The sequence below is a fragment of the Lolium rigidum genome, chromosome 5 (genome assembly GCF_022539505.1).
Source record: "Lolium rigidum isolate FL_2022 chromosome 5, APGP_CSIRO_Lrig_0.1, whole genome shotgun sequence".
Classification (NCBI taxonomy): domain Eukaryota; kingdom Viridiplantae; phylum Streptophyta; class Magnoliopsida; order Poales; family Poaceae; genus Lolium; species Lolium rigidum.
Genome location: NC_061512.1, coordinates 30,370,166 through 30,381,452, shown reverse-complemented (window position 1 = coordinate 30,381,452; position 11,287 = coordinate 30,370,166). Strand labels below are relative to the sequence as shown.

The 11,287-nt window shown below is 50.7% G+C and overlaps 1 protein-coding gene across 1 annotated transcript; it reads left to right on the top strand.

The window, feature by feature from the left end:
* Window positions 1-9,959: 9,959 nt before the first annotated feature.
* On the top strand, window positions 9,960-11,054 carry LOC124655799 (protein NRT1/ PTR FAMILY 2.11-like). Its single transcript, XM_047194640.1, has 2 exons — window positions 9,960-10,156; window positions 10,249-11,054. The coding sequence occupies exons 1-2, from the start codon at window positions 9,960-9,962 to the stop codon at window positions 10,913-10,915; spliced, it is 864 nt and encodes a 287-aa protein (XP_047050596.1). The 3' UTR covers window positions 10,916-11,054.
* Window positions 11,055-11,287: the final 233 nt, after the last annotated feature.

The window sequence follows — 11,287 nt, the reverse complement described above, 5'->3', positions numbered from 1 at the left end:
TCGTAGACTCCAGAAATTAATTATATCATTGATCTAATGACCAACGTTGTACGTACATAGAAGAACCATGGCAGTCGCACTTGCACTGACATGTTCTCAAATCCCCACACAAACCAAATATGAAGAAGGGCAGGCCATGTGCAGAAACGGGAGGGGAAGGTGTGAAGAGCAAGATGGGCAACTAACAAGAAATAACACAAGAGACTTTTGCAAGATGCCATGTCTTTTTAGATAAATTCAAAACATAAGATATCACATGTATAATAGGAAAATTGCACTATACCATTACAATGAAACATTGAGGCAAGTAACACCACTTGGGATAGTAGACGGTTGGTGAGTTTTGCTCCGAAAGTGGAGCTTCCATTATCTCCTACTATTGAAACCTAAAAAAAACAACGCATTAGAATTTAAGGACAAGATGCTAGGACTTTCAATGAAGAAGATGATATTACAAGGACACATCTTTCATACCTGAAGGTTATTCCCGGGTTGATTGTATTGAGAAAATCTGGCACCTCCAATTCTTTGCTCCATACCTAAAGAAATAAATCAAAAGGACATGATTATATCTTCATCACATAAACTTGTGTATGTGTACATTAAGTTTAATAAGGAGAATAAAAGTAAGAGGTCACCGCTAAAGAGAATTGTGCTTTGATATTAAACAGAGTTAATTGGACTGAACACAGCGATGAGCAAAGCAAAACCAGGCAGCAATCCATTCGACCACTCCTAGATTTAGTACCATAGAGGTTGGAGTCAGCCATCTCAGTTTACTCAGGGATTATTCATCAGATCTATATGTGCGTGTAATTATGCATTTGTTGAATAGATCCATTTATAAGTTGCAAACACAAGAAATGAGAAAATGTGTGCGGCCAACCCAAGGCAATCACACATATAAGCTGAAAAGGTTACATAATTTTGAGAGTAGGTACCAAGATGGGAAACAAACAATTGTCAAACTTATGATTGCCCTAACCATAAAAGGACCGAGCCTTATTATCACAAAGCAGTATTATCAGTAAAACCTAGACGAACGAAACGAAACGCCGTCTCCATCCGGTAGCAATCCATTAGAGCGCGTATAAATTCAGTACCTTCGGATGCCCGTGTAGATGACTTCGCGTAGAAGAGGTAGTTTCTGTAGCCCTTGTCGGCGAGCAGCTTGATCTCTGTCCTGCATGACGTGGCCATTGGACCCATTCGCCTCCACGAACTACCTGCCATCAGGCGCCGCCCTGAAGACACCAGCCCAGATGGAGACCGCTGAACATAGACGTCCCCTCCTCCGAGGAAAAGCTCCTCGCTCCGTGTCGCGGACGATGGCCCTGGTGGAGACAACTGTCCTCTCCACATGCTCCTTGCAGCATGCCACGAACTCGCACCGCCGCCGCCAGCCGCGACGCCATGGCTCCTAGGAGGTGCCACCTCTCCCATCGGCGAGTATTGGGTGGCGGCAGTAGATCTGATGCGTAGTGGAGTGGGCGAGAAATTGGGTGCGGAGGTGAGGAGGTGCGCTGGCGAGTTGAGGATTGACATTAGATATGTTTGAGGCGGAAGCAGTGGGTTGGCTGTTGAGTGCTCTCCCAGAGGCACTCCGCTGGACCTCAGAACGATAGATGAAAAACATATCGCGTAGAATGTCACTGCAGTTTTGGCTAAAGTGTACGGTGGCAAATTTCAGAGATCAAGGACTAGTCCATAACATGACTCTGTATATGAGGTTTTAAATTGATTGTAACTGTAAACCACAGCTGCACTATAAAATATTTTGATTTGGTACTACTTTACATAGAGAGACAGCCAGGTTTCAGAGTACAAAGTTCAGACAGCTATATTGATGCCTCATGAAGCTCCCTTTAGCATATCCTTTGATCGATGTTATCTCCTATGTACCTAGATGGACCCCAGAATCCAATCGAGTCAGCTGGGAAAAATTAGGAGGCCGGAAGGATGGAGAACGAGACATGACATACAAAGATAGATCAGAGAACAAATCTCCCTACGAAAACATATTGTTAAAAGAAACTTTCTGGAAGATGAATGCTGGGACTGGGATGAATAAGAAGGCAAAGACAGAAACTTGAGTGTAGCTTGGAAATTAGCGATGGATCTTACAAGAACATATATGGATCTTCCTTTAGTCCAACAGATAACACCACATCTCCGATCGCTGCAACACAAGTACGGAGTAAAATACACCCAAAAAACAAGTTAGATCTCGAAAACTTGAGTTCTTATATAGTGATCATTGATCAAGTAGAGAGGTTACGGAGCATCCGCGTGACCTCACCACTATGTCTGGCACACTGTCGGCATGGCCGGCGATTGGCTGTATGTCTCGCCGGCCGGCACCATGCGCCAGGTATTAGATAGAATTTAGGAATTGATGATAGCAGAATTGTGGCGTGGATGAGGCAGACGAGTTTGTGGAGGAAGGATGAGAAGACATTGGAGGATCGATGAAGGTCACAACAACGTACGTAGTAGGGGATTTATAGAGAGCGAAGGCGGGCTAGCCGCGAGAAAGGAGGAGCTGCGGCAAACGCGGAGAGACGAGGGATTGGAGCACGATCCGCGTGACCAACCCGAGGTGATGCGGCAGCCATCGGATCATGGACTTGTTGTCGCTGCTTTTTAGGGAGAAGAAGGAACCGGCCGGGCATGCACAGCTGATTTAATTGATTCTGATTTGATTTGCTTTAATTAACTTGTCGCTTTAATCATGGAGAGATCGTCGCCTGGATTTTGTCTTCCTATACGGCCGCAAGATGGATCAATCAAATAACCAATGCGTGCATGCATATGCATCCACCGGGTGGGAACGTTATTCGATCGAACATGGTCGCGGGCCTCTTCTTTACTTCTCGTGAAACTAGCCCTTACAAAAAGAAATAAAACACAAGTCCTTGAAAAGTTTGGCATCGTCCTTCTTCTGCATCCCTCAACGACGCGCCATGAGAAAAGCTCGATGCCGTCTCTGTGACTCTGGCATAGCAAAGCTCGTTTGGGAGAAATCTTGAAAACCCCAGGCACTTGTATAAGCAGCATCCGGAAAATCTTGAAAACGATGTTGGCGACCACAATCTTGAAAGACCGGGAGACAATCCCGACTCCTCTCTTTTAATCTTAATCTTAGTTGGTTAAGTAAATGGAGCATGCATTAGTGTGCCCACTGCATCCACCGTACATGTATATCCACACATCTGCGTGCACAAACACTTTATTATGTAGGACCCCGGCATAGCAAAGCTCGTGTCGAATCAGTTCGATGGTTGAGCATAATGCACAAACTAACGAATCAGTTCGAGCGCCGAGCATAATGCTACTTCCTTTGGATGAACCTACCTAAGGGAAAGGGAACCCTAGCTCTCGTGTGGCGCCCGCGCGCGACCGAGAGTTCCCCCTGACGGCGCCCCTCGACCCCCCTTCCCCCACATCCCCTCCCCTCGCCGCCGACAGAGGCCGTCGCCAGGCAAAGCCCGCGCGGCACCGGCGGCACCGGCCCCCCTCTCCCTCGTGCGGTGGTGGCGGCGTGGGCCGTGGCCCTCGCCACACTAGCAGGGGAAAGAGGGGTGGCGGGGGAAGTGGACGGGGCAAGCTCACAGATCCGGCCATGGGGCTGACACGGATCGGTGGTGCTCGCCCGTGTGGAACAGAGGGCGGCGCCAAAGCAGGGGAAGAGGGGTGGCGGGGGAAGTGGCCGGGCAAAGCTCACGGATCCGGCCATGGGGCTGCCATGGGAGGGCTCTGTACATGTGCTCCGCCAACCGCCATGGATCACGGCGAGGAAGAAGATTTGGTGCTCCCCGGATGAAGAAGATTTGCGACACTCACATTTTCAGTTATAAGTTTCCAGAAGATGATCCACAATTGGGTCAATGAGAAAATGCTTCGTCCCTCGAGTCGCCCCCTCCTAGCGACCGAGGGTGTGAACCCTAAGCCCCTCCCCTAGCTACCCTCCCCCTCCTCCTCGCTGCCCCTAGAGGTGAAGTCGGTCCAAGGAGGCGACGCCCGTGAAGGGGGCGACGGGGATCTGCGACCTTAGTTCCTCGCGCGGGGAATCGATGGAGGAAGTCGGCACGGAGCCTCCTTGGCCATGGCGGCTGCTCGGTGGGATCCCCTTGCCGGTGGTCTCCTAGATGGGGGGCTCTGGAAGCCAAGGCGGCGGCCCTGGCTGATAAACGCATTAATTTTTGAACAGCAATAGTTAGCACTAGGTGGTACTACCTCCGTTAAGGATTATAAGGCCGGACCCGGATCCCTAGATTGTAAATTTGACCAACGTAATATGAAGTATACTATATTATAAAATATATATATATCATTAAAAAGTTTAGATTTTCTACTTTGTAATGATATAATTTTTACGCTATATAATTAATGGTATTTTGGTCAAATTGATGATCCCTAACTGAGGAAGTAGCTAGCAAATGATCGGATGGAGTACTCCCTTGTGCCGTCTCACGTACTCCCTCCGGTCCTTTTTAATTAACTCAAATTTAGTATAAAGTTATACTAAATTCGAGTCAATTAAAAGAGGCCGGAGGGAGTAGTACGGAGTACTCCAGATTGAATGTGCTGACAAAACGCAAAAAGTCGACTCGGTGCACGCGGATCATGGTTGCCGCGGCTTTCTCTGCGAACAAATTTTAATATTTTGGAATAGCAGAGTGACCCAGCTTATTAGAAAATGAGAACATGTTAACATACAACAAATAATCGATGTGAAAAATAAGGGAAAAGGAGTGATCCAACAAAATTATTTTAATGGTCAGGGCGTGTTTGTTCAGAGAGAGCCATTCGCAAAGCTTGAGTGCGGAGCCTGACCAAGTATAGAGGTGTCGGCGGTGGAAGGAACGTGAGGCCGCGATGGTGACCGCGTCCGTCTCGCTCCGGACGGCAACTGGTCGATCGGCTCAACGCCGGCGGCGGTGACCAGGCTCGTCTCGGTTAGGACGGCGGCATCGACGCCTGCGACGGTGACCGCGCCAGTCTCGCTCCGGACGGCAACGGCCGGCCTCGAAGCCGGCGATGGTGAGTGCGGCCGGCTCGCTGCGGGTGGCCTCGTCCTCGTGGTGGAGGCCGTGGCCGTGGGCACGTACCTCCACGCGCGGCGCCTCAGGCTCTGCTTCGTTGACTGTGCAGACGAAGAGGTGGTGGACGTACAGGGGCACGGTGGTGGCCACGCGCGTCCGGCAACGCGCAGACGACGAAGCTGCTCCGCCGGCGCCAAGCCTGCAGCGTCGTACGTACGTGTGCCGTCATCCGCGCCGACCACAAAGCTGACAACGGCGGGCAGCACGAGAAGCAGAGCGCGACGATGCTGCTCTTCACGTCGCGGGTCGATCGGCCACAGCGAGGAGCTGATGCAGAGCGTGCGGCGGTGCCGGCAGCTCCGGCGGAGGCCGCTCTTCATCGTCGAGCCATACACTGCACCGTCATCATCGTCACCTGATTGATTCAATTAGCACGATACCACCATTAAATCAGCAACCGACCGAGATTGCAATTTTTCTACTCTATCTAGTAGTAGTATGCAATGCACTACTACTAGCTGTAACCTCATCTGTCTACCGCCACGCGCGTTGACATGAGTATATAATCAGTTGTCTCTGTATTATCGTCATGGTCATTCAGTTCTGTCAGATATAATAATCTCTATTGTACCCAGCTCAGGCATGGCATTTGTCATGCCAAAGAATTACCATATAATACTAGAGATGATTCGATCAAAAAATATCAATAATGGGTGCTGGCGTGGCAAAGGAGATAACACTCTAGGGAGATACATATTAGATAGGCCTAAATTATGTTTTTTTTTTAAATTTTGCAGTGGGCCATAGCTATCAGTTTATTCTTTTTATTTTCTTCTGTACATGTTATATGTGATGTTCACTAGATCAAAGCGTGAAGAGGCTGGACGGCCCACGTCGATACCCGTCGGCGTAGACCACCGCACGCCACGCCCCGGCTCGCGCGTCGCCCGCTCGCTTCGGTCAAGCCCTACTCGGCCCAAGCTCGCTCCGAGGAGGTCGGCGGTTGGGGCGATAACCGTCGGCGCCGCCAAATCCACCGGTCACTCCATCGGCTTGATAGACCACCGTCGTGTCCTGCTGCATCCCCGCCCTCCATCCACGGATCGACAATGAGGCCAGATGGTGCGGCAGCGACACGTTGCATCTCTAGATGTGCGGGTCACCTTGAGGGAGATGCACGGTGTCCACCGCATGGATGTTGGAGACGCAGGTGGTGCTCGTCGAAGGCAGCGGGCCACTAACCACATCTCGCACGGCCGCATCCCCTGCGTGTTTTGCATCTCTGTCTCTATGGCGGGGTGGGGAGGAGCGGTGCTAGTCGTTGGGGATGGAGGTCGAGGGCGGTGCCACCGGTGGCCAGGGATTGAGATGGGGTTGGGGTTGGGGAGGGGCGGCGCAGCCGGCCGGGCGGCCACACGTGAGGAGACTGGCGCGCGACTCTCAGCACCGATCGAGCACGACTTGCCTTCTTGGACATGTACGTTGCTGTTTGCAGTTGACGACGGCTGGCTTGGACTATGTTGTAGATGTAAGTGCAGAATATGACCATTTTTCCATAAGAAAAAATTCTTTTTTCGGCAACCAATAAAAACGGCTAGATTTCCGTCCATGAGCTTGAACAGGAACCGCTAGTTGACGTTCTCGATCGTGGCCGTGCAGCAGCTCCTCCTCGCCCACGTGGGCATTTGCTTCAAGTGCCCTGCATGTCAACGCATCCATGCTCAGCTCAAATACAAAACGCGCTCCATTACTGATAATGTAGCTCGCTCCAATTCTGATGAACATAGCTGGCCATGGAGGAAGGCGTTTTGGCACCTGGAGCCGGAGCATACGTGATCGCGCCTCCCAGTTTATTATTCGGGTGTGTCTATGTCTCAGTTGACTGAGATTTTCTTAAGTCTCAGTCAACTCAGAAAAGTGCAACTGCAGTTCAAAGAAAAGTGCAACTCAATCCAGTTGCACATTTCTGGCAGAAAAGTGCAATTGCACTTTTTTAACAGAAAAGTGCAACTCAAGTACTTTTTTGTAAGTGACTTAGACTTAAGAAAATCTCAGTTGACTGAGACATAGCAAAACCGTTATCATTCTATATACATATATGCTTACACAGTTGTTTCATAGAAAGAAAAAAACAACGGACCTTTTGTCAGTCTCGAGACAAAATTCGGTGTAAAAATGATTTTCATCATATGTTTCTTCAAGTCATACTTTTTCTACTCTTCAACTACCTATAGCTACTAGTAATCATTTCTTTTCTGTGTAAAAAAGGGAAAATGAAAGGACCAACAATTTGAGTACGTGCATGTACGATTCCCGCCCAGGTCAGAATCGATTAGATAGGACGGTGCATGTACGATTCTCACGTACAACGTCTCGATTTTCTCATAAACTACCAAAATACTAGCTCTGGTCAATGTGGGACCCATCCCATTTGTAGAAGCCGTATGTGTCTCCTTGATTTTATTTTACTTTTAATATGGGAAAGGCCTAGAAGGGCCTAGATGCAATATATATTAAATATTCTCAGTGGAGTTAAAAGTTACAAAGAGGACTCTTAAAAGGGAAAAAAATTATATTGCAATCCCCACAATATGTGCACTAAGGACCCTAAATTGAACACGGAAAAACACGAACAGATCCCTCGTCTCCACGGTTGTTGGGACTCCATCGACGACCGCCGTCTCCATCGCCGGAGACAGATGTAAGCGATCCACAACCGACAGCTCATCGCAGTTTGTCGCTGCCGCCGCTCGGTATTGTCCGCCAAGAGGTTTGATGTTGCCGTCGTTGCTCCGTAGACTAGTGTGTGGCAGAACCAGAAGCCAGCCGAGGATAGTGGTCACGAACACTTCAGTGTTCGATCTACCGTCTAGACGCGACATGGCCTTCCTTCTGCTCTATATATGTGGACTGCACAGCATCGCCACGTACGGCTTCCTCCACTGATTTCCGGCAACGGCATTTTTACAGGTTACATTGTGAGTTTGCCATGACAGAGACCTTGGAGATGTTCATTTGTTTCTCGGGATTGTCTTTGATGACGGCGTCGAGGAGCTGGTCTGGCCTGGCTTCCTGGGGACGGCCCTTTTGGTACCCTTAGGCGTGGCTGGAGAGGCGGTGGCGGCGGCCGAACAGAGGTAAAGGGATGGTCGTTTTGGGAATTCGAGTGCTTTGAAATTAGAACTAGCCTGGGTAGGTGGCGCAGCGTGTGGGTACACCGATGGAGCGACGTGGGGTTGGCCCATCCTATTCGTGTAGGAGGAAGTAGACTAGAATCTGAAAGCGATGCCGGGCGACCGGGATTTCGACCGCACACCATGTCCACATCACAGAGGCATCTTCGTGAAAAAAGGTGAGAGAAAAGGGGCGACAATGGTCGGTAATTACATATGAGTATGCAGCTGGTATGTACACACCACCACTTGATTATGTGGGTTTCCGGTGGGTGAGAAGTAAAAGTGGAGCGCCGCTATTATAGTTTCCAGTTGCGTCAGCCGGGGCGAGTGAGCCAATGGAATCGAAAGAGGGAAAAAGTGGGGTTACGATCGAGTGTATATTCGTGGGGAAAACCAGGAAAAAGTAATTAATCGGAATATGAGCTTTATGTATGTGGCGTACGTACATGCGCGCGCTTGAGCTTGAAAAATCCAGAAAAATGAAGGAAGTAGGGTATCATCGATGGATCGATAGCAGGAATGAAGGGATCATGGTTGCATGGATTTAAAAAAGCGTAGACGTGAGAGCATGCATATATGATTCGACTGGAGCCAGTACACTCGTTTACTATGTACAGTATGTGCTATGGTTGGAGAAATTAGTCAAGGACGCAGGTGCAGCAGCAGGCGAAAGCAACGCAGTACGTACGTAATTAATAAGGGAGACACGATTTGACGGCTCGGCATGTGGACGGCGTTCTAATATGTACTAGGCATCTCCAACGGAACGATGCAAACGGACGCTGAGTGTGGTCCAGAAATGCGTTTGGAGCCAAGCCCAGCGGCCCGACGCATAGTGTTCGGGTTGTGCGTGAAGACGTGAACCTGGTCCAAATATGCGCCTTGGATGCGTCTGGGGAATGTTTTGTCGGGGCCACCTGGTATTCTCGTATGTATAAACTACTAATAAAGGAGGTAATTAATTAACAAGATTTCCATGGTTTGGTCCGCCTAATCATGGCGGATGTTGTTGCCCAAACTTTTTCTGCATCTCTCTCTCTCTGGGGCATATATAGGAAGCGGCCGGCTGTGGCACGGACAAGCGCGACCGAATCTGAAAGTGGCGGCGGGTGGGCAACCTGGATTTCGACCGCACCCCATTTTCTGCTTCACGTTTGCATTTAGCTAGGTGGAAAAAAAAGGTGAGAGAAAATGGCGGCGGTCGGTAATTATATATGATCAGTATATATGTGCAGGTGGTACCTAGTACGGCACTTATGTTGATCTACGGCGGGCGCGCGCGCGAGAATTAAGAGCGACGATGAGAGTACGTTTTGCGCGCGTGCAGCAAATGGGGAGCTAGCTAGCGCTAACTGCTTTTTGAGTCGAATTGCAGCAGCCGGGCGCGCGCGAGTGGGCGAATTAATGTAAGAAAAAAAAAAAAGAGGTTACGAGTGTACGTATATTCATGGCAAAACCCAGGAAAAAGTATGCTGGGGTTGTACTTGTACGTACATGCGCGCGCGCGAGTGACCTTCAAATCCAGAAAAAGGCATATGCACGCATGCATGACTCGGTTGGTTAATTTGGCTAATTAACTGGAGCCAGGCTGGCAGGCGATCAACATGCATCAAGGCTGGACGGCGGTTCTCTAATCTGATTGGACTGGATGCATGCAGCGGAGACAGCCTGTCGGCGCAGATGGCTCCCATGCATCGAGTCGATCTGGACGCCCAACAGGTGCCTTTCCGTGCTGTGGATGGAGTGGATGGATGGTTGGTTCCGCGCAGGTCCTCGTTGCAGCGCCACCTACGGCGACAAGGTGGCACCGGAGCAAGGTCGTCTCCAAGCTGGCCTACACCGACCAATTCACGTGCTTACCCCTGAGGAGGACGCGCTCTGCGCCGACGGACCCGTGGCGGCTGTGCACACTATCCAGCGGGTGGAGGAGGTGAAGTGCTTAGCGCGGATCATCCCAGCTAGTGTGGTCGTCGGGGATCGTCTACTTCGTGGTGGTCACCCAGCTCGGCACCTACGTCGTCCTCCAGGCGGCGCAGACCGACCGCCAGCAGCAGCTTCCAGATCCCGCAGGGCTCCTTCGTCGTCTTCGTCATGCTCGCTCTAACCCTCTGGATCCCAGTGTACGACCGTCTACTCGTGCCGCTGCTCCGCCGGATCACCAAGCGCGAGGGTGGCATCACCCTGCTCCAGCGGATCGGCATCGGAATGGTGCTCTCCGTGGTCACGATGCTGGTGGCGGCGGCGGTGGAGCGTCGCCGTCGTCGGATCGGTCCGGGATCGCCGATGATGTCGTGCTTCTGGCTGGTGCCGCAGCAGGTGCTGGCGGGGCTCTCGGAGGCGTTCGCCGCCATCGGGCAGACCGAGTTCTACTACCGGCAGTTCCCCGAGAACATGCGAAGCGTCGCTGGGGCGCTCTACTTCCTTGGCTGGGCACTTGCGAGCTACGCCAGCGGGCTCATGGTGACCATTCTCCACCGGACCACGGGATGGCTGGCGCAGGACCTGGACGAGGGCAGGGTGGACCTGTTCTACCTTGTCACCGGCGCCATCGCAGCGGTCAACCTCGTCTACTTCATGGCGTGCGCACGGTGGTACAGGTTCAAGAAGTCAGATGACGACCACACCGGCTCCGGCGCCGGCGACGACGGCCTCGACGAGAGCCCGAAGAAAGCGGCGAATGCAGCGCCGGTTTAGTCATTTAGTTTAGGGCATGCCCGTCGCGGTTCAGAGATGGATATGCGTGCATAGTGGTATATACTTATCGGTTGTGGTGAATCCATCTATTGTTGTGATCTATACAGATAATACTCCTACACCTACAGGATGTTTCTTACGGAATTGTCTTATGTGTTGGGGCTGCCTCCAGCGACACACGCCGAGCAGCCCTCCTACCAAGAACACTGAACCAGTTTTCTGCGATGAATGCTAGACGGAAGAGATGAACTCGATATGAACTAGAGACGCAACTATTTTTGGCGACGAACGGACGCCACGCTGCACAGACATCGTTCTTTTTATTCAGCTCAAACTTGATAATAATAAGAAAATCTGGAAGATGAAGATACC

What these genes read in the sequence shown, in the direction of transcription:
- LOC124655799 (XM_047194640.1), top strand. Translation starts at nt 9,960, where the DNA reads ATGGAGTGGATGGATGGTTGGTTCCGCGCAGGTCCTCGTTGCAGCGCC. An exon ending in CAGCGGGTGGAGGAGGTGAA is followed by an intron (nt 10,157 to 10,248) that starts GTGCTTAGCGCG and finishes GTCGTCCTCCAG; the next exon opens with GCGGCGCAGACCGACCGCCA.